Consider the following 23,561-nt stretch of genomic DNA (forward strand, 5'->3'; position numbering starts at 1 on the left):
GAAATACGATAAAACTTTTGTTCACGTAGCACATGCTTGGTTCAGGAAACGATTTTATTGGTGAACTTTAACCACTGGAAAATCGATATTTCGTAAACGATCGATTCATTGATTCATATATTGTGGTCTTTTAACGATACTTCTGCCTTCTTCTCGCCAGATTAAAATCGCAACTATTTCAATGTACATTTACGAATAAACGTTTAGTTTTTGTTGTTATTTTGTTATTGTTTTTTCTGAAATTTAGGTTGGATCAATTCAGCGATAAATCCATTTATCTACGCGTTTTATTCGGCCGACTTCAGGGAAGCGTTCTGGAGGTTAACGTGTCGGAAGTGTTTCAAAAGTCAAACGACCTTGAATCACACCGAACGGAAATTACCAACACCTGCGACGTGGAGGAAGAACGCATCAAGAACGTGAAGAAGAATCGCAGATCGATCGATTGATCATTGAAATGATTGAAAATAGATCGCGAAGGACGTAGTAAAGGGGAAATACGATTTTCAATTGTGCATGATCGATATTTTCCCCTCCTTCTTATCCCCGTCAACCCTATACTCCACGTATCTATGAAAGAAAAAGTACGTAGGATAAGAAAATGAAATGAAAAAAGGAAAAGAAACATTTCGTTTCGTTTCGTGAGATGTTGCTGAAGAAGAAATCGTCTAACGATGTTTCCTGTATCGAGGATAGTCTCCTCACATCGTTTGGGTATTCTGATAACGAGAAATAGAGTTAACGAAAAATGGATGAAGATAGATGAATAGAAAAAAAGAAAAAGAGAAAAAGAGAGAGAGAGAGAGAGAGAGAGGGAGAGATTGAAGATCTTCCGTTCTTTAACGAATCTTTTCACGAGGATCACAATCAATTTTCTTTTTTTATATTTCCTAACAAATGCTACACTCTTAGCATAACATTCGATACTCGTAGATTAAATTCTAAACATATACTAAAGTAAGTTACTATATAAATTATATATTGATATTTATGTTACATATATATATATATATATAGATTTACTGTAATGTAAAGTTCGGTACATTTCAGAATGAGAAAAGTTCTATTTACCTTCTTCAAAGATCGTTTCAACTGATCGGTCTGTCGAGCTCTAAGTTTGAACCAAGGCCACTTCTCTGTATTGCTCTCTCTATCTATCTCTCTCTCTCTCTCTCTCTCTCTCTCTCTCTCCTCTTACTTGTCTAATTTAGCAGTGGATTAGAGCTTGGATTAGTTACGGTTTAACTCTGCGTTAGTATCGATTTGACCCTCGGTTGTTTCTGAATTAGAGCTGCGTTAGGTCCTCCAGTGAAAACTTCCAAATTAGACGCTCATAGTTAGAGGAGAGAGAGAGAGGAAGAGAATGCAAGAGAAAATGATAGATAGAGAGAGATATATAAAGAGATAGAGAAGACTCGAGAGGCTAGTAGTTTCTATCTCGTCGACCTAGGAAAATCGAATTCCCTTCGAAAGTAACGTCAAAGCTTTCGACGATATATCAAGAGATGCTTTTTGTCGGTTTTTTTTTTTTCTTGTCTCCTTTTATCGAGAAACAGAGATAAGAAACAGGAAGATATATTTTTGATGAAAAAGACTTAATACCAATATGATTTTTTGTTGTACAAAAAACTTTCTCTTTATTTCTCTTTCTCTCTTTTTTCACTCTTGTAAACATAAAATTTTGATAAGTTCATTCAAAAATTTTACCTTTGGATAATAATAAAATTGTAAGATTTCTATTGAGCTTACGATAGTAGAATTGTTACGTGCTAGTTTGTAACATACGTGAATAGCGTTGAGAGATTTTGTTTAAAATCAACATTGAAGGAAGAATACATTTAAAATTCATACATACATATGTACATAAAAAATACGAATGGTCTCTCAAATAAGTTTTCATTTCTTATTAAATTAATTTATTCTTCTAAATAAATTAAAAGTATCTTTTTTTTTTTTAACAATAAGTTTCTTCGTTGAAACATTCGAAAGGTATAAATTGTAAGAAATAATTCTACTACTCATCTCTCTCTCTCTCTCTCTCTCTCTATCTCTCTTTTTCTCTTGTTTTCTTTTTTGAAAAATAAATAAGACATAATATTGTCTTTTGCTTTTTCCAAACGTTAATTAACATTCTATCAAAGAACGCGATGTCTACTACTTAAAATTAAACGCGTGTAAAGTTATACAACCTGCAAAGTATTCAGTGAAATGTGTGCAATGGGAAAAAGTTTAATTAAAAAAAAATAAAATAAAATAAAAAAGAAACGTTGTTATATATATATATATATATATATCGTTGAATTATTATACATGTAGATCAATCTTGTAATTCCTTTCAAACGACGTGATGATCAAATTTTCTAATGCATACGAATAGTTTGTAATATTCGACGAGATAAATAAATCTTTTTCTATATATACACATACTTAACTTATCGCGCTGAATATTTGTTAGAAACGAACAACAACAACGTCATCGATATCATCTAAAAGATCCTTTTAAAAAAAAACTTGACCATGAAATGACGATGCTGACGATCTGATCTCCGACACTTTATCGATTACGATGAATTGTCATTAAAAAATATATTTGTATACACAGCGAATGTGCAAAAAAAAACACACAAACGCATTGTCAGAATTTATCGAATAAAATATTACAGTACACACACAGACAAAGTTCTTATCGAATATTTATTTCTAACGATGTACAACGTTTGTTTTATTTTCCTGTGTACCTTGTTCGTTATAATTTTTAGTAAATAATTTATTAGTAAGAAATTACTTTAATGAAAAACAAATATCAATAAAACACTAGAGATTTAATTAATAAAAAGGTTTCTACGAATGATAATTTAAAACGAAAATTTAAATTGTTAACTAGTGATAAGACTGTGACAACAGTCGGTAATGTAGATTTTACTGTAGTTTTAAAGGATTACGTGGAACGTATCAGTAGAAATGTTCTTATCAATAGATAATATTCTGCATTGAAATTATCGACGTACCAACAGTTGCATACTTTCAGGGGATTCATACTTTAATGAAATTATAAACATTGAATATGTGATAAAACAATAAGGGATTATATTAGAGTGGTACTAAATGATCATTGTAAACTTTACATACATTTATTTAATTGCATTCATATTTCGAAGATTTGTTACATTATATAAACATAGACATTTTGCTTTCACGCTAATACCTAATTTAATACCTACATGTATAGAGCTATAATATTTCTAGGCATGCAGTATTCCAATTTTATTTGGTAAAACGTGCTTCGCGATAGACACATTTATACAAATCTCATTCGCGTCCTTTCGGAATCATTCTTCCCTTTCGATTATGTCTCTCATGCTCTCACGAATTTATATAATCTTACACACGCATTCCCCTTTCTCTCCGTTTTATCTCTTTTAAACTTTCTCTCTTTTCTCTCTCTCTCTCTCTCTCTCTTCCTTTCTTTCTTTTTTTGCCAACATAGAATTCAGAGCATTCTGAAATACGCAATAATTTCGTTTATAATATCGGGAAAAGAGTGTCGGTCTTGTGACGTAAGTTTTGTGACTGTCGTAATGAAAAAAAAAAAAACAAAAACAAAAAAAATAGAACAATGAAAAGAAAAATAATTAAAACAACAATTTCAACTTATGTTGAGAAAAATATCATGCGAGAAATATTTTCAGAGTAAAAAATAAAATAAAAAATCGACTCAATTTAAAAAGGAGCTAATTATAAAAGAGAGAATGATAATAGTTATTTAACGTTTAGAATAATCACTGAGAAATATTTTTAGGTTTTTTTTTTCTTTTTTTTTTTTTTTATGGGTCATGTTCTGAGCCAACACTCTTTTCGTCGCTAATTAACTCATCCCTTTTTTTTTGCCGGTTATTATTGTCCGATACAGACGTACATCTAGCGATAAAACGTCACCAACTTTTTTCTAGTTTTCTTTCTTTCTCTAGCTTCATCCTTTTATACGCGTTGTCTTCTTGTTTTTTTTTTTTTTTTTTTTTTTTTTTAAACTTTCCTCATTTTCTCTATTCTATTTCTTTAGCGTACCACTTTCTTCATTATAAATGTCTTCTTCTCGTTGATATCGAACTTTTCTATTATTCCGTACGCTCATCTACTTTTATATATATATATATTTTTTTTTCTGCTTGATCGGATCAAATTCAAAAATTGTTCAATCGATGATCACTAAACTGATTTTTTGTTATTGTTGTTGTTGCTTACGTATGTTATTTATTCACTTTTCTTTCCTTTACTTTCAAAATCGATCACGTTGATTCACTTTAATTCGCACTTAATCGCACCTATATGTATATGCAAGAAAAATCGACTGGCCGATCAAATTTCGGAAAGAATTTATATTTTTTTTTTTCAAAATGGTCATCTTCGGACGTGAGTTATAAACGAAATGATATATAAGCGAGTTTTTTTTTTTTTTTTTTTAATACGGGCTTATTAATTACATACAAAGTCGTACCAATGTTATAATATGACTTTTTTTTATGCATGCCTTTAGGTTACACCTATTCTTAAATTGGGCTATGAATTACGGAGAGAGCAGTGAGAAGAATCGATGATACGCTTTTTATTTATTTTTTTTTTTTTTTCACGATCCACTTTGTTTACGAAATTTTTAGGCGTGCTTGCGCGCGTGTGTTTTCTTTATTTTATTGCAATTAATTTTATTTTATATTTTATTTTATTTTATTTTATTTTATATTATATTCTTGTCTTTTTTCTTTTAGATTAATCGAACAAAGACAAATATTAAATACACATAGCCATTAATCAGGAATCAATGAATTGATTTGATGAAAAGAAAAAAAAACCCACGCGCATAAGTTAATAGTTTATTGCTTAATAATGTAATTAAATCGATTGTGAATTTTATTACAATCGAGATAGTTAATTGTAAACGCTTTATTTTATTTTATTTTTTTTATTTGTCAAGTGGCAGTGGATGATTTCTTGCCAGATAGGTGCACTTGTTAACATATATTATTAAATGGTATCATACGCGAAATAATCTCTACTTATTATTTTTTTTAGCGAATTAAGTAGTTTCGAATGATATTTCTCGTACGAACAAATATGATACACACAATCCTCCATATAAATTATTTTCTTATACAAAAATAATTGCACGAAGATTATTAAGTTTTCTTCGCGTGTCGGATATGAAGACTCCACACGTTTGGAAGTTATTTTGGAGTCATCGATTTTTATTTTTTTATTTTTTTTTTTTCTGTTTTCTTCTTCTTCAAAGTTACATATTCTCAAATTTGAATTCTCATTGTTCGTTAACATTTAACAAAATAAAATTCATTCAAAATTATTATACTTGCAACTAATCGAACGATTCGTTTTTAAGCTAATTTATTTTAATTTCAATTAAATTCAAAGGAATTTTATTTTGGTCAAACGAAATGTGCTGTTAGATTTAAATATCTAATTTTTTATAATAATAGGAAAAATTTATTTATATATAATATTTATACCAAGCTTTAAAAGTTAATGGTCTCCGATAGTTCGTTTCAAAATATATCTTAACGATTAGGTTTCTTAGTTTTCATGTATCTCGATTATTTCACGAATTACACCTTAATTGTAAACGCATTTTCTTTGTTTTTCATTTGTCGAATGGCAGTGGATGATTTTTTGCCAGATAGGTGCATTTGTTAACATATAATATATTATTAAATGGTATCATCCGTGAAATAATTTCTACCTATTATTTTTAACAAATTAAGTAGTTTCGAATGATATTTCCTGTTATTCTCGCGAGAATAATTAGGCCGTATTTAATGCGATAATAAGTCATCTAAATCATCAACTAAGAAAACTAATTTTTTCCTTTTTCAATGTTCTATTTCCATGGAGACCATACAATCTATTCTTGATTAAAATGATGATAATTTTTTAATTTATGTACACTTTAAAAAGCTGCTCCCGTAGAATGTAATCGTTTTTCTAATCGTAAGTAGGCCGATTCCAAATTAACAAAGTCTACACCTTCCGTGAAATGGATAGAAACGAAAATGTAGAAGAAAAAAGAGAATATAAAATAAGAAACTATATATATGTATATATATTATTTTTAAACTTTATCGCGTATGAAAAGCTTAATTTCAAAACTATCGATAAAAAGTTTAAAATAACGCTACAATATATAATATAATATATATGAGTGCTAATTCTTTAACGTTTATGACGTTTAAAGAAATATAATATGTAAAGTAAACTAAGGAACGAAAAAAAAAATAAAATAAAATAACATATTCGCGTAATAAAATATCATATTTGACTCGTTAAACGAGCAATCTTCGACGAATAAATAAATATTGAGCGATAAACACGAAGAACAAAGAAATTAAAATAAAAAATTAGTCTCCCGAGGAACAAACGCTTTTTTCAACTATACGCGTATTCGTTATAAATGCATTACGATAAAAAAAATGTTGCAGTCCTTTCTTTTTTTCTTCTTTTTTTTATTTTATTGCATATTCGAACCAGAAGTAAATTATTTCTGGGTATATATATATATATATACCCGACGTGTAGGATTGTAACGTTAGTTGAGTAAAAGACGGGACACGTTGAAAACTATTATTTATCATGCGTAAATAACTTTTCTTTTGTAATTCGTAAATACTCACGAGTCTTACGAACCATGATTTTTTTATTTATTTAAATAGTGTGGCCACATTACGTGCTCGGTTAAATATTCGCGACTGCAAGTATGTTTTATCTGCGTGTGTGTTTGTGTATGTATGTATGTGTATAAGTGATTGTTTGCATTTTATTCGTCACAAGCACGCGCGTTTTCGTATTCACAAATCGTATCGTATTAGGGATGAAAATGATGCGTGTACGCTTGCATCCTTTTTCCCCATCTTCCTCTTTTATTATCCTTCCCATTATTAATTTTTTTCTCCAACCTACCCTTCCATCCCTCGTTCCACAGTTATGAATCCTTACAATCCTATAATAATACGTGTAATACCTAATATGCGTTAAACTGCAATATGTATGCGCGTGGCTTATTATTATTATTTTTTTTTTTTTTAAATTTTTCCTTTTTAATATCGATAGTCCATTATACTTAATATTACGTACAATATACTTTTGCTTCTTCTCTTTATCATCAATAATAATAATAATAATAGTAATAATAATAATAATAGTAATAATATTAATAATATTATTATTATTAATAATTATAATAATAATAATAATAATAGTAATTAATAATTAATAATACATATCACACTGAGCCGGCTGTGTGTGTCCATCTTAGTTTTGATCCGCACTGTTCTATGTCACTCTCACTTTCAAAAATCTCCTGCGTATTTATTTTAAAGGTGCGTCGAAGATAGAGTCGCAGTTATTTTATTAATTCATCACCTAATCTATAATCATCCCTTTTTTCTTCTTTCCTTCTTCGGCGCATCTTCGAAAGTTCGGGGATATTTAAAAGATCGATAACGCGACATTTTGGATCGCGGGGTTTCCTTGTCAATGATCTCGTTGAGTCTCGTTATACTGCTACGATGATGTTTGTTGAAATATAGTTTGTTGATTGCTCGACGAGATGTGGATATTACTACTTGCTAGTAGCACTTTCTAGTGCAGGTGCACTTACGAACGAGGTCAATGTCCTTTGTGTATCGCATGCCATCCGTACAGATAAGCCGAACCTAAAATTTGACAATTTGACAATATTTCATATTTGGAGAAATATGGGTAAATGATGTTCGAAATATGACAAAAGTTAGCAACGTTCACATAAATCTTAAGATTCAAAGTTTACTATAGTATTAAAATAATAATGAATCATTTCGACAGTTTAGGAAAATTTGATATCGATCGAACATAAAATAGAAAGAGAGAGAGAGAGCGAGAGAATGATTACCTTGCGTCGTTTGGTCTTTCTTGGTAAGCAGCACGAATTGCCGCAACTTCCCCAACATTTGGCAAGTCTCACAGGTCGTCGACTACGGCATCCGTTTTCGCTGTAGTACTCCTTCGTGTGCTCTTTACGACACGTTGGCGCTGAAACGGAAATGAAAAGTTTAACTTGGATCATCGAATGCCACCAGCATACTCTATAAAGTTCCCATCCCCCTTTCGAAAAGTCCAAAACTCGAAATGCACCACTCAATGAAATTCGTTCTACGATTATCTTGTCTCAATCATGAAACGAACGACTGGGAGATAGACCTTTCAAAAAGACCTTTTATAAGAATCACGAGAGTTTACTTTCTAATGATGTCTGTCAGGAAAAAGAAAAGGTTTCAATTAGGTAATATATATATAGAATAGAATCACCTTTCTCGCAATATCGCCCGTGCCAACCGATCTGACATTTGCAGGAATAATCATTCCCAGATGGAACGCATTGTGAGCCTTTTTTACACTCGTGGCTGATACAGGCATTTGAACTTCCAGTGGTAGGGAGCGATAAGACGATATCTGAAAATTAGTCAAGTAAGATTTCAGTACAAATTTGTATATATTTGAATCTTCGCATTGTATGGAAAGAGCAGTGGGAGGGAAAGAGATTAGAGAGAGAGAGAGAGAGAGAGAGATAGGAATTTCGAAGTTACCGGAATGTTCGCGAGGAAGAGGAATGTGCTCCTGTGGCAAAGTATCCTCATTACTGCCAACAGCAATGCCTTCGGCTTCGATGACGTCTCGTGCTTCATCAGCTTCCTCCTCGTTAGAAGCACATCCAGGAGTAACACGATGCCTCTTAGCTGCGTTACTAAAGTCCACTAGCTTGTGGTTGATCCACATCTCAGAGATGCAACCTGTGTTGGAAGGATTAAAGTTCGTTAGTTCGAGGTTTAGATTGGTTCGATAAAGGATAGATACTCTAACAGATTTAACGATTCGATCATCACCTTGGAAGCTCGTGACGTTCCTTAAACGGAACTCTGAGATGGCTACGTTGGCGACTTCGGGTGTAACACCACCAACGTACATCGGCGTGGTGAGCTTCAAATATTCCCTTGGGCCCTCGTTTATGATGCTTCTGGCAAGACCGCGATCAACCCTCATCGTGAAGTTCTTCTTGATCGCCAAAAGTTCAGCCATGTGGGGTTTACCATCGGAGACCATTTCGTAGCTATACATCGTTGACGTAGGATAATTTCCAACGTCGTAAGAGACTCTAACGCGACCGTTGAACAATTCGACGGCTATGTGCTCGCCATTTTGTCCGTCGTATAATAAAACCCCGTTTTCCTGCGTGGTCGTAAAGACGATGGTCACATTTGCCTCGGGCCTCGTGCGTAGCGGCTCTAGCTCGACCAGCGAGCTATTGTCCACGAAGCTCAGACTCGTCAGGTACTCGCATCGTTTTCCTATGTTTCATTCAAATTAAATATCTTTACTATGTTCTTTAATCGAATTATACATATGAATTATATTAATAATTAAAAATGTACCGGTATAGCCGGGGTGGCACTGGCAAAGATAGTCCGCGGCAGAAGCAGGAGCTGGCTGAAAGCAGGCACCATATTGACAATCGTGATGAGCACACGGACTCGTTTGCGGATATAACATGGCTGTTGATGGTGCAATCTCGCAGTACCTCCCAGTATACTCCGCCGCGCACTTACACTCGTAATTGTTTATGCCGTCGATGCAAGTAGCACCGTTCTAAAAGAAAAAATAATAAAAGAGATTCGGTTAGATTGAATGAGGATGACACATCGTGATATTGCGTGTAAATTGTAAATTGGAGTAAAAGGGATTGAGTTGTAGCGTACCTGGCACATATGATTATCGCAGTCATCCAAGTTGGTGGAACAATTAAGGCCGGTGAAGCCGATCTTGCATTCGCAGCTGTAGTGGGTCTGGTGATCGACGCATCGACCCCCATTCTCGCAGGGGTCGTGCCCTTTTGTGCAAAAGGGTATTTTCGCCTCGCAGTATTCTCCCATGAATCCTGGGGCGCAGTCGCATCGATAGGCTTGGACGAGGTCGACACAGGTCGCGTTATTGGCGCATTTGTTGTTCGCACAGTCGTCGACGTTACTCTCGCATCGGAGTCCCTCGTATCCGGGGGCACAGTCGCAACTGTCACACACGGACTGAACGTCAATCGAGAGATTGAGCTTGACATTCGGTCAAGCTAGATTCGTCAAAACTAACGTCGCTCTTCGGGGCTCACGTGCACGTCCCGTTTCATATTCTACTCTTTCTATATTTTCTTTCTTTCTTTCTTTTCTTTTCTTTTTTTTTTCCATGACCGCTATTAACATACTCGTACAAAAATCTACGAGATTACTACTGATAAGGCCTAATCGATTAAAAATTACAGTTTCATCGTCACTATAACTATCATGCATTTTTTAAAACTACTTTCTACCAATTGTTCTTAATCACTACTTCGTGTCTAATTGACGTATCGATCATTCAAATTGAATTTTCGATACGTCTTAATCATCATTATTATAATTATTATCCGTTACGCATTCGTAGGAAGCAGCAGGCTCGTTTTACTCAGACGTTTTTCTAATATTATCTACTATCGATCGATAGAATAGAGAGAGATATAGAAGAGTCAAAGGAATTCCGTCTGATAATTACGTAATCCTGTTGGATGATCTCGCGCGCCGACAGGATTCGATATATCGACGTCGAAGAGAAATTCAACTACGGGATAACGAGCAAGGCTAAAGTCGACCCGACGAGCTACTGACAAACATGAGAATAGTCTAGCTGGTAAATACCTGAATCTTCCTTCCTCCAATACTTTGCAAGTTCCGGAGTTCTTGCAAGGATTTCCATAGCACGCGTCAATTTTATGCTGACACCTGTCCCCGTGATATCCTGGCGCGCACTTGCAATGGAACTGCCTATCCGGAAGCGCCTCGCAGAGTCCTCCATTCTCACATGGCGAGGTGTAACACAGGTCGCACTTTGCCAGGATCTCGGCTGGCTGTTGCTTGGCTGCGCGGAAGAAAGGTCTACGATTAATGAGCAATTTTAGTACCGTACCGAGCTGATGGGCTAAAAAACCACGAACTAAACAGACTGATCGCGTTCCACGATTCAAACTAAAAACACCGTCACGACGTGATTAACTAAGATCGTTGAACAATACTTTGTCAAGACTAAATTTAACATTAACATTACAAAATTATATTTCTTGACAATGTTGTTCACACGATCCTCATACGTATCGATGGGATACTTACTTTTACAATAAAACGCATCAGGTGGTGTAGTTAAAAGAAGTTTGTCTCTCATATTTGGTGGATCCATACACTTGGCTATACCAGGTTCAACAAAATCTCTCTTAACCCATTCAGCTAACCAACGCATACTGCAGTCACAGTAGAGAGGATTCGAACCGAGTGCACTGGAATATGAATAATCGTAGTCATAATCGTTTCAAATTCCAATTATTATCGAACTTTTTAATATACCGTTGAGCATACTTACAGATGAGTTATCAATTTCAAATCCTCAAAGGCACCTTCGGGAATCACCGATATGTCATTGCCATGAAGAGAACTATCGGAATGAATAATTATCGATTAACGCTTTTCCTGATAGCAAATCTCCTATATTTCTACGTAATTAAACAAGATCGATTAAACACTCACATTATACGTAAAGACTTTAATCCTGCTAAAGCGTTTCTTTGTACACACTGCAATTTGTTGTAACTGATAATTCTACGAATAAAAAAAATACAAAGAATAATTATAAAGAGATCGTTGGGAGATTTAATCTTTCCAAAGAACAGATTAGAAAATGTGTCAACTTACAGGTGCGACAGCTTCGTGAGATTTCTAAAGGTATCGTTTGACAACATTCCGATCTGATTGTTGCTCAAATCGCTAGAAAAAGAAAAACAACGAATGGAAAAAGAAGTTTAGTTGGTGAAAGTTAACTGAAAAAAAAGAAAGAAAAAAAAAAAAGATAGTAAAGAGAGAGAAAAAGAAATATAAAGAGGAAGTTTTATTTACAGCTTAGTCAGAATCCTCAGGTGGTTCAGTCTCTCCGGCTGGATGGTCTTAATGTCGTTCTCGTCCAAATACAACTCCGTGGTTTCCGGTGGAATCCCACGTGGAATTTCCGTAAGCTGAGCCCTCGAACACCTCACCACCGAGCCGGCGCAATTGCACTGGGGTGGACAGTAATCGTCGCCCAGGCAGCCAACGCTGTCGTCTGATGTTCGTAAAACGAAACGGCAATCGTTAATGAAACCCTTTAACCCGCGAATTACCGCGGATAGAATAAGCAAGAGAGAGAGAGAGAGAGAGAACGCGTAGAAATGCTGATTATGCAAATTAAAACGCGCCTAGGTAATTTCATGCAAATTAAGTAGACGATTATTAAGTACTTAAATATTAATAAAAAACTATCTTATACTTTAGTTCTCTGAAACTTGATGATATAAGATTAAAAAGAAGTTTTATCTACCTACCGTTGGCCACCACAGTTCGTTCATTCGTTCTTTCGTTAACGCAAATAATTATTTTATGCAAACATAACAGATAATTATTATCTGTATCAGTACGTTATTACAAAAAAAAACAAAAAAATTAAAAAAGAATAAAGAAAACACGAATCGTTCTTTGATATCTATTTTATACAGGGTTACAAGAGAAAAAATGAAAGATACAGCACAAATTTTCCAATCCGGTTGTGTTTCAAAAGAGTATAGTTTAACGATAAAAATAAAAAAACAACAAGTAGCTTGTGTAAGAATCATACATACTGTTACATTTGAATTCGTGATGTGGAATATCTCTAATGGCTGCGTCCTTGAGTCGCGGGGGATCGTGACAACGACCGGTCATTCCTGTCATTTCTCGTTTCCTGAGCCATCCGGCGAACCATGCGAGGTGACAATTACACGACAGTGGATTGCCTTGCATGTTGCTGGAAACGCAAAGCTATACATCAAACTCACGACTCGAGCAACTTGGAATCATTAGAATTCATGTATTTGCGTTATATACGTAGTATGTATATCTTTTAATATGTATAGTTCGTTATCTTTGAAAAAGGATCTTGATAAACGGAAGCGTACACCACGATATGCAGCATGCGCTTTTAAAAGATAAATCCCTATGAGTAATATCAATTAATTATTAACGCTTACATGACACGAATGTGAGCCAATCCGTCGAAAGCTCCAGGCATCACGCAGGTTATAGCATTTCCGTGTAGATTCAAGCTCTTCAGATTCGTCAGACCGGTAAACATCTTGTTGTGAACCTCTCTAAGTCGATTGTCGGACAACAATCTGTAAAGAATAAACGAGAAGAAAATTCATAAGGTAAGACGAAATACAATAACGAAAGAAAGATAAAAAAAAAAAAATGATTATCGAACGTTCGGTGAAAACTTACAGGTCGGTGAGTTTGTGTGCTCCTTGAAAAGCAGATGCTTCGATGCGTGAGATTTTATTTTTCTTTAGATCCAGAAGCTGCAATTCAGGAAGCTTTTGGAATAACCCATCCGCTTTGATCTTGTCCAACTCGTTGTTACTTAACAAACTGTATCGAGAGAAAAAAGGGAAAATAATAACCTGATAATATTTTCTCTTTGGTCTTTTTTCAATCATGCGAACAATGAATTAATATTGAAAGAGAAACAATATGAAATTAACTAATAACGTAATTGCTGATTTATTAATCAAATAAAATAATGGATTACGATTAATAAGATAAAAAAGAAATGATTATTTTTATTCGTATAGGAAGATAAATTTTGCAATAAAAACAAATTAAACCAATTGGTAAAATAATTTCGTTCAATTACACGTCATATTCAATATATATATATATATATATGATATATCTAACAAAGTACGATAAATAATGTTTGAAATAAAAGTTTCAAAGAGAATCGATCATTACAATCGATCGAAACAGTAACATGTAATAATGAATTCGTGAATGTTTAACAACGACAATTCATGCGTTCAAATTCAACGTGTCTCTCTCTTTCGATTATAAAACATTGCCCGTATATTCATGTCACGCGTACCCACATGAGTAGTGATATTGTGGAAAATAGATATGATAATAGTATTTATCTTCATTTCAGTGTCATATCTGATATCGATATTAGTCAAGTATTACTGAGAAAATGCGCAAAAACAACTCGTACAAAAATATTCATTCAATATTCAGTGTATATTATAAACCAAAAAATAAAGAAAATTACAGACTAAAATTATACGTTGCGAGAGATAATGTAAAGTGATACTTACAGAGCGGAGGTGTAGATCGGTAGATCTCGAGGTATGGAGGTAAGCTTCTTATTAGAACAATCGATAGTTGCACCGTTGCATGTACAAGAAGAAGGGCATGCACCGGGTAAAATGCATTCACCTGCCCTTTTGGTCAAAAGTTCTTCATCACCTATAAACAAAAAACCTCATTGATACAGTCAAATTAACAGTTTTATTGCCTGATCTATATAAATATATTCTAATTTTTATTAAAAAAAAAAAAAAAAGAAAATAATAATAATAACAGAAAAGATATCTCTGCTCGTTAAAGTAGAAGCGATGCGAGTCTTTTATTTATTCACTAAACGAGCAATATACGATTATTTTGTGTATACCTACCGTATATTTTATGACGTTTCTCTCTCTCTCTCTCTCTCTCTCTCTTATTTGTGTATCTATTTTAATGAAATATTAATTTCTGCATATGGTAGAGAAAATAAATAATACAAATGTTAAAATAACATTTCACTTTTAATCTTCTCGCTCGCATCACTCCCATCATTGTCGAGTGAGTTACCGTATGCAAATGAGGCATTTCGTGATGAACGAGTGATAATGATATTTATTGATAACTATGTCGAATTGTCGATGGGATGATACCCCTTGATAGATGCTTAGTGAAATTTATTCGTTGTCGATATACCAACGACACAATCAAAAGGAGATACGTTGAATGTAATTATGTGAGATAGAATGAACGTGGTGAAACGATAATATACTGATTTAATACATTTTAATAATTAACAATCATGCCTGGCGACATTGCAAAACTGGGATCGGCCGGGGGTCGCTTGTAGGAGAACGTGCCCGTTCAATAATTGAGTGTTTAGCGGCATACGTTGGGCATTACACATAGTAAATATGTTTATGCATGAGAGCACGGCTATAGAGAAATGATTCATTGTCGCATTATACCTCTACATTGTAAATTAACCGAACCACGATACGCGTTTACGCGGACGCGAAACGATATCAGTAATTTATAGTAATGCGGATAACGATATGTTGTTCAGAAATAGGGAAAATCGATTCGTAGAATTATTTCTTCAATGAATCTATGATCAATGTTTAAATTGGATCATTGGTTTGAAAGTTATCAAGCTTATATACCAGCTTTAAATTGAAATGTAATAAGAAAAGGAAAGAGAAAAGAAAACCAAAGAAATATCTGTTATACTGTTTGCTACTTATTTTTCTATATATATATATATATCGAAAAAAGTATTTTCTTCTTTCGATAAAAATCGAAAATCGTTCGACCGTGGTCACGTTATTTGCCGAGGAAATAAAAGAACAACTTCGCAAAAAGATAGTATACTTTCTCTCTAAGGATTCGAAGGAGGAGGCGTTTGAACTGGTTGTGTTCGCCTTCTTCTTGTTTCTTGTCTTGAATCCTTTCGTAAACCGCGTGCGGCTTTAGCGTAAATTTTTACTATGGTTCAAGCGGAAGTTACGAAAGTTCCTTTCAAGTTTTACGCCCGGAGCGTAAACTCTCGTTTAGAGAAATGCACGTAACAAGAATACCCCTTTATACTTTGAAAAAGGGGTAGGAGACAAGGGCACATATGTGTTTCCGAAATGTTTATTCCCCGGCGTCGTTTTACTTCCTCTGACCTCTTCATACTGAAAAAGAGTAGCTATACATATATATAGCTATATATATATGTATATATAGATATCTGTACACGTTTAGCAAAAGTCTACAAGTATGTACATACGTACGAAACGTGTGTTTTTCAAGATTATCCTGTGTACTAGGCAAAGTGCATTTGGGATAAACGCGAAACCGCGAAAGAGGAGAAAGAGGATGGGTGAAAACTTTTGGCTATTATCCTCGAACATATACGGCGTATTACCGTGGCCTCTTTATTCGAAGTTTGTATATCCACTCTTTCTCTCTTACACGACGTAATCTAAAGAAAATAAATAAAAATAAACAAAATTTAATTTCTATAGAAAGAATCGTTTAAAAATTCTATCCGTAGATAATAAATTTCTACGTTTAGAATGTAATTATTTTTATAATTTAATTCTAAAGTTATCGTTGAAGCGTGAAAAGTAATATGAAATAAGAAACATCGATATAATCCGATAATTACAGTTAACATAGAAATGATATCGCGTTTGTCACTTTTGCGTATAAGTTTGAGATGTAAGTATATTATAAATTAATGAACTCGAAATGTGGCCGAACAAGTCGCAATAAGCGTATAACAATAATCATAAATGTCGACGGTTGGTCCTTATGAGAAGGATAATATGCTAGCATAATAAATAAGCAATCGGTGGAGAAGCTGGAGTGGAGACAGGGATTCTGCAGCGATGCATCCAGTAGCAATTACACAGGCTCGACAAAGTGCACGACATTAATCAAAGGAATCCAACCGTGGCTACACCTGTACGGATTGGCCGATCATCCAGACCGGACGTGCCGACAACTACCGAGAAGAAGAAGAAGAAGAAGAAGAAGAAGAAGAAGAAAGAAAAATAAAATAAAGGTCTTGGCGTTGGTTGCGTCGCAAGATGTATGTCGAAACGAAGATGCAAAAAAACAAACCATTTCAAGAGGATGCACCATGAGACTAACGAAGGTACATCGAGCGTAATATCAGCTCGTATGAAAGCATAAATCTAAATCGTTCATCGTTGGCCATGGTCAAAGGCAGAAAAGCTTTCGCGAACATTACTCTTCAGACCGATCGTCTAATAGCAGATTAGGAAGCATAATTATTCTTCGAGATAAGAGATGACAAACTCGTTTTTCGTTTTACAATTTTTCTATTTTTATTCATAAAGCATGTGTGGTAAAGATTTTAATTAAATTATTACCCTGTATAATATACGTAATATCGCGTATTACGATCTATGGTTAATTCAGTTGATCAATTTAGTTTTATTGTATTGCATTAGTTCGAAACGTTTCTCTATATCATCTATTGAGTGTATGTTCGATTAAATATAAACGTAAACACAGGAAACGAAACTTATTATAGTCGAGAAGTGGAAATGCATAATTAATGATATGTTAATGTAATTCTAATGATGAAAGGGGGAATGGGAGGATTGATAACAATGCGAAATTCTTAGTTGGGAGAAGCTACCGACCTGTATACACTGTCCTCTCGAAGTTTTAAGAAGATATACCGAAAAGGTCGAATCGTGCTTACCCTTACATTTGAACTTGTCGTCCCGCATAGAATCGATCTTCCGCTTCTGCGTCCTCTTCGGAAATTCACATTTTGCACCGGACGTCTCGATTGGATTATCGTGAAGATAGATGCTCAACCATCTCAAGTTGCAGTCGCAGATGAAAGGATTTTTTGCTAGATGTCTACGAAGAAAGAAATCCCATTTCTTTTCTTTTTTTTCTTATTCTTCTTTTAAACATCGTAGAATAAATTTTGGCATTTAAAGATATAACATAAATAATTGATAAACGCGCTAGATACAAACAGTGTTTTGATACTCCGCAGATTAGTGAGGGTTCCGTTCGCCAATGACTTGATGTTATTGTCGTACAATGAAAGTAATGTCAGGTTGTAAAGATCTCGGAAAAGGTCAGTCCTTATGCAAGAAATTTCATTAGCGTTTAACAAACTGGAAAAAAAAAGAAAATATATTGTTTCATTAATAATTCAATGCTGTTGTAATTATTTCATTGAACAATCAATTAACCATGATGACTAGTTAAAAATCATTAAACGTAATACAATCACTCACAGTAATTGCAAATTGGTAAGTCCTTGAAAGACACCACCTGGAAGTTCACTGATTTTATTTCCGTAAAGAACTCTGAAATATATCAATTTTTTGTTATACGTATTAACTCATATTATTATTGAGTATCATAACATATGTATATGATAAGTAAAACTTTGAAAACTTACAAAGATTCGAGTGACTTTAATCCGTGGAAAGCATCGGATGCTACTTTTTGAATTTGATTATTGCTAAGATCGCTAGAAAAATAAAAATGAAACAAATGAAAAAAAATGTTAAACGAATTAAACAATTTATCCAAATATGAATAAACAAATTAATCAAGTATAGTTTTGTACTTACATTCTACGTAATTTTCTATAAGGTGAAAAGGCCTTGGGTGGGATCTCCGTGATACTATTTTGTTCCAATCGTCTGAGAAACAACCAATGAACATTTTAAGAGACGAAGCAACAAACAGCATTAACAAGAGATGCAAAATAAAAATAAATAATAATTTAGTCATTATTCATTTAAACTATCTTTCGTATTATTCTATCTCGATTTCGATTGGTTACCCAGTATTATTAGAATAAAAAAAAAAAAAGAAAGAAAAAGAAAATAAAGATTTTTCGCACCGTACCAGGTAAATTGACACCACGTCTGGCATCGCACGTTCGTCGAATTCAATTTTTCTATTTTATCCGATAGCGGATGTGTGGCGCAACCGGGAATAGGGGTTTCTCTATATTTTTTTTTCTTTCCTTTTATTTTTTTTTTTTGAAATTTCAAATCAAATTTTTTCTTTCTTTCGTTCCAATTTGTGGAATATAAAACGCATCATCCGTTTGATACTTTATCCACAAAGAAAAAGAAATGTATGGATAAATGGATAAATAGATAGAAGAAAAAAGAATAAGAAAAGATCGATAAAGTGAGACAGAAAACTTTCAGAGATCGTTGTTAACGTTGTTGAGATAGAACGTGTGGTAAAGGTTTTGTTTTTTCTTTTTTTTACTAACAATTCCATGGTGTCTTCGGGAAGATGGGTCGGTACTTTCGTCAAGGAATTCTCTCGGCAATCGACGATTCCGTTTGCGCATTTGCAGGGATGCGGGCATTGCGGTTCCGCACTGCATTCCGGGCCTGCTCGTTCCACTAAGCCAGAACATTTGAACTCGTGTTCCTGCAACCAAAAAAAAAATATTAAAAAAAAAAATAGAAAAAAGATCGCAATGTTTGTGATCAAAAAGAGAAAAAAAAATATCCTCCTTTCCCACAAAAAAAAATAAAAAAAAGATATGGAGAATACGACACGTTAAGCAGACGTTCCGTTTCACGAGAGAAAACCATTTTGGATTTTAATAAAATAGTAACAAGAATTTACTTATTTTTCGTTAAAGTATTTTTTAATCTTTTAAGATTGTTTTTTAATTTATTCATACCTGTAGATCGATTAAACTTCGTTCCTTCAAATGAGCCGGTGACGAGCAACGTGTGTGTGTTCCAAGACGAGAATACGCTCTCAAATGTCGAGAAAGCCAAGCCAAGTGACAATCGCAAGCAAAAGCATTATCGGCTAACTTTAGGGTCCGTAAATGGGGTAAACCCGAGAACACCTCTTTAGCTAGCGTCGTTAGTTTGTTGTTGTTTAACATTCTGCGAAAAAGAAAACATTATAGTTAACTTTGTTTTATCTTTCAATACTATTTTATCTCAAGTACGAACAAAATAGTTTATATTCGAGTTATAGACATTTTTCTTTTAGGAACTTACAAAATTTCGAGATCCTTCAACTCTCTTATCGAGGATTCGTCGATGCACGTCAGCACGTTGTTATCCAATAAACTGTTGAAATTCAATAACAGAAAAAAAGGGTTATAATATGATCTTGAAAAGTGAGAACGTAGGAGTTACGCGAACGATGCAGAAAGTTAACGGGGAAAGGATGGAATTTCAAATAGAAGGGGATTTGAAACAGTTTAACTATCGAGTTTGTTCGGGGATGCCTGGTTGCTTGCTTGCCTGGTGTTGCACCGCGGAGCATTCAAGCAACTCCTGGACTTCCTGGAGTGAACTAGTTGGACGGTAAACGATGCAGAGTATTACCGAACGTTAATTGAAATCACTCGAGGGACGGTTACACGACTTTTCAATTATACGTTAAGAGAAACGGGAAGAGGAGCTTAGGAACATTGGATGAAGATGAGGAAAGGTAAAAGAAGAAAGAGAGAGAGAGAGAAGAAGAGAATAGGAAATCCTTGGGAAATATATACTTACAGTTGCTTGAGAGCTGATACACCTCTCAACGTCTTAGGTCCTATCGTGGCTATCTGATTGTGACTTAGATCCCTGCAACAAGGAAGATCCAACAATTGTTTCCTTTTAGTCAACGATTCGGAAGGTTCATTTCTCGATTAACGCCAAAATGACCAAATACATATACAGACACACACATACGTATACACAACATCCACATTCTCTTCGTTCCTTTCTCTCTTGGGTAAACTGCAATCATCTAGGAAATCGCAATCTCCTCTTTTTCATGTAACGGAATGTGGTTTCATGATTAATTTCGTTGATACCTACCTTCTCTTGAAGTCAGATATATTCATCGTCTTCCTTATTCAATGATATTGGTACTATCCTTTACTTTTTTTTTTTTTTGACGTCAAGAGAACATCGTAATTATCGTATGACTTTTAGTCAATAACAAGCGCGTTAGTGACATCTTAAAAAGATTTTAGACGAGTTAAGTCGAAAAGGTAGACGAATCGATTTGCATCGAGTCCTGGGAATTGTAAGGTGAACCGGTAAGAAGCAATTACAAGAGAAGGCACATCCTTTGCTCGTCCATCATTCAGTGATCCCGATACCTCTTCTCTCTCTCTCTCTCTCGCACTTTCTAAAGATGGAGAGAGCCTGTTTCAAAGTCACCACATGGTATCCCACGGTGGTTCGTTCGTTCGAAGCATTAAGAAGAAAAAGAAGAACCGACCTCGTACCTACTACTACGAACTTGCTTCGTTGAATCTTTCTCTTTCTCTTTCTCTTTCTCTCTTTCATACGTCGACCTTTCCAAGTTTTTTTCCCTCGACGGACACACGACCGTAACACGTTGAGTTCCGATGGGTAAAGAACACCGGCTCGTTCCACTTCCGAGCTCAGTTAGTCGCGAGTTCGTCCTACATTTCCGATAAATTATTCAGAGCATCGAATGCTGGCCTAGTAGTCGCGCGACTTCCACTATCGTGGTGTTTCTACTTCCTTCTTTTTCTTACTCTTTCTATCTCTCTTCCTATTTCTTTGAAAAAGGTCTAGTTAGTTTTAAAAGTAAAAAACTTCTATTTAATTTCTTTCCACACGTCAAAAGTTTTCACTTCTTAGGATAATCCTTAAACTAATCTAACTATTGATTTATTAAATTACTAAGAATAATATTTGATATTAAATGAAAAACAAAAAAAAAAATTAAGTACACGATTATCATTTAGTTATGGTATTTCTTCGAAGAGGAAATCCGCTTAGGTACCTAAAGGCGTAACGAAACGTTTGAAGACGATAAAAGATGGGTGAAGAAGGAGAGAACGTAATCACGATAAGAAGAGAACAAGAAGGGTTAAAATGGTTTGCCGCGAGGACGGATGTACGAAGGAGTTAAAGTTACCACTAATGAACTTGGTCTACGTACATGCAAAAGCTCACTTCTCTTCTATTGCTAGTTCTTCTTCTAGTGGTCGGTTATAGACTCGACTTTCGTCGTCGTCATCATCCTCTATCGTCGTATTCCTTGTACTTGTACTTGTGTGTTTGTTAGTTTTCTTTATAGGTGTACATACAAACACATATATACACATTTACGTTATGTATAAGAACGAATGAGTTTTTCATTCTCAACCACTTGGAAGCTTTTTCACGGGTGGCCGGCTTCACGAATTGCCCGAGTCCGTTTTCAAATGAACGGGAGCTTTCAGATAGTATCTCTCTCGGAAGGTTGTTAAGCATCTTTTATCCGCGAGAAATACGAGGGTTACCTTGCAAGTGAATGCTAGGATAGAGTCAGCATCCCTAATGGTTCATTTCTTCGTTAAACTTTATTCGTCGGTTACCTATTTTTTTTCTTCTTTTTTTTTTTCGTTCTTGTCAAGCTTTTGATTACTCACCATCGTCGCATTATTTTTCTCATCAATTCAGAATTCTAATCATACTTTCTTTTCATAACAATTTAACAATATTCGACTATGGGATTTATAATCCCAGTTATCGAGAAATCGATGTTTAACCGCAAGCTTACAATGAAGATTAATCTACCCTAAACTTTCACCAAGAATACGGATGAATCATTCTGTAAGAAGAAGAGCGCGAATAGCAGCTCGTTTAACAAAACGAGTAAGGAAGAGTAGAGTATTTTTTAAAGCTCATCGCGGAATCGAATATCTTCGGGCAAGTCTCGAACGCTGTTAAACCAACTCTCTTTCTCTTTCTCCTGGGAGTGCAAAAAAAAAGAAACAAGAGAGAAAGAAAGAGAGAGAGAGAAAGCTTCGAGAGAATCTCTTCTCGAGGCACGAGTTAAGCAGACATTTGTGATGATAGGTTAGGGGTCTTGGAGCACGGTTCAGCATTGACCATCCATTGGCTCGGGGAACTCGCAATCTGTAATTATGCTTGCCACAGACCACGAGAATGGTTCAGAAAAAGACAGATAGACAGACAGACAGATAGACAGAAAGAGAAGAAGAGAGAAATAAAAGATGAGAAGGGACGCTTGAGAATAGAAAGAAAGAAAGACAGAGAGAGAGATAGAGAGATAGAAAGGAAGAAAACAAGAAACAAAGAGAGAGAGAGAGAGGAATGTTATGAGTTGGACAACGCTAACATAAGGCAAGTCTGAGAGAGATTGAACTTCCAGTTCGCGAACCGAGCCAATCCAGAAAGCAATTACCGAATTTCGACGTGGCCGCGCGCCTCCTACCGTTTACCACTCACAAAGGACCTTCTGGACCGTCTCATCTCTAACGAAAGACGAGTACGAGACTAGGTTTCTCTCTCTTTCTCTTTACAACTTCAATTTCAAATGGTCTTGCCAAACTGGCTGCTGCTCCCACAGCGTTTGCCACCTCCATTGGTACTCACTGGACTAGGGCGATAAGCACAGGATAAAACGAATCACGAAGAGAACGCGAAATGCGAGAGATCCGGATTCTCAACGCGACGCTTGTTTCTCCTTTAAGCTTACCACCCTCTTCTATTTCTACCCTACTACTACTACTACTACTACTACTACTACTACTACCCATATAAGTTCACCTCTCCATCACCCAAATCTGTGTACTATTTTATTTCTTTCCTTTTTCTTCTTCTGTTTTTCTTCTTTCGCTCTTTTCATGGGATCGATCTTTCCTTTTTTAAAGACGTTCGAAATGAAAGAGAAAAAGATAAAAAGGCAAGGAAAATGAGAAGTTCCAGTCGTGCGTACTTCGATATTTAGACTTCTAACTTTTGCTCTTCTTTTTGCATTGGAAGAATAAACGAACAGAGAGAGAGAGAGAGAGAGAGAGAGAAATTCAACGGTGTAGAAGAA

At 34.8% G+C, this 23,561-nt stretch overlaps 2 protein-coding genes across 6 annotated transcripts in view; one reads left to right on the forward strand and one right to left on the reverse strand.

The window, feature by feature from the left end:
• The window catches only part of LOC107065186 (putative G protein-coupled receptor No18), an 81,662-nt gene extending 78,048 nt beyond the window's left edge, over positions 1–3,614 (forward strand). For all 3 annotated transcript variants that reach the window (XM_089174065.1, XM_089174062.1, XM_089174069.1), the window contains one exon: positions 248–3,614. In XM_089174065.1, coding sequence (XP_089030191.1) covers positions 248–423 — 176 coding nt within the window. In that variant the 3' untranslated portion in view covers positions 424–3,614. The remainder of the gene's footprint in view (positions 1–247) is intronic.
• sli (slit guidance ligand) overlaps positions 3,110–23,561 on the reverse strand; it is a 240,846-nt gene continuing 220,394 nt past the window's right edge. For 2 of the 3 annotated variants that reach the window (XM_089173985.1, XM_089173976.1), the window contains exons 4-29: positions 20,261–20,332; positions 19,757–19,828; positions 19,426–19,639; positions 19,003–19,166; positions 18,344–18,415; positions 18,169–18,240; positions 18,002–18,073; positions 17,735–17,878; positions 17,449–17,612; positions 14,261–14,411; positions 13,395–13,541; positions 13,145–13,288; positions 12,758–12,921; positions 12,003–12,204; positions 11,802–11,873; positions 11,637–11,708; positions 11,473–11,544; positions 11,226–11,389; positions 10,758–10,977; positions 9,792–10,101; positions 9,468–9,681; positions 8,922–9,383; positions 8,625–8,828; positions 8,347–8,490; positions 7,931–8,070; positions 3,110–7,715 (exon numbers count right to left, since the gene is read on the reverse strand). In XM_089173985.1, the coding sequence (XP_089030111.1) occupies positions 7,629–7,715; positions 7,931–8,070; positions 8,347–8,490; positions 8,625–8,828; positions 8,922–9,383; positions 9,468–9,681; positions 9,792–10,101; positions 10,758–10,977; positions 11,226–11,389; positions 11,473–11,544; positions 11,637–11,708; positions 11,802–11,873; positions 12,003–12,204; positions 12,758–12,921; positions 13,145–13,288; positions 13,395–13,541; positions 14,261–14,411; positions 17,449–17,612; positions 17,735–17,878; positions 18,002–18,073; positions 18,169–18,240; positions 18,344–18,415; positions 19,003–19,166; positions 19,426–19,639; positions 19,757–19,828; positions 20,261–20,332 (4,015 nt within the window). In that variant the 3' untranslated portion in view covers positions 3,110–7,628. The remainder of the gene's footprint in view (positions 7,716–7,930; positions 8,071–8,346; positions 8,491–8,624; positions 8,829–8,921; positions 9,384–9,467; positions 9,682–9,791; positions 10,102–10,757; positions 10,978–11,225; positions 11,390–11,472; positions 11,545–11,636; positions 11,709–11,801; positions 11,874–12,002; positions 12,205–12,757; positions 12,922–13,144; positions 13,289–13,394; positions 13,542–14,260; positions 14,412–17,448; positions 17,613–17,734; positions 17,879–18,001; positions 18,074–18,168; positions 18,241–18,343; positions 18,416–19,002; positions 19,167–19,425; positions 19,640–19,756; positions 19,829–20,260; positions 20,333–23,561) is intronic. The other variant, XM_089173980.1, reaches the window with a different exon arrangement.

Source organism: Polistes dominula, unplaced genomic scaffold, assembly GCF_049000335.1.
Source record: "Polistes dominula isolate Pdom_NZ unplaced genomic scaffold, Pdom_raw_medaka contig_28, whole genome shotgun sequence".
In the NCBI taxonomy this organism is placed as follows: domain Eukaryota; kingdom Metazoa; phylum Arthropoda; class Insecta; order Hymenoptera; family Vespidae; genus Polistes; species Polistes dominula.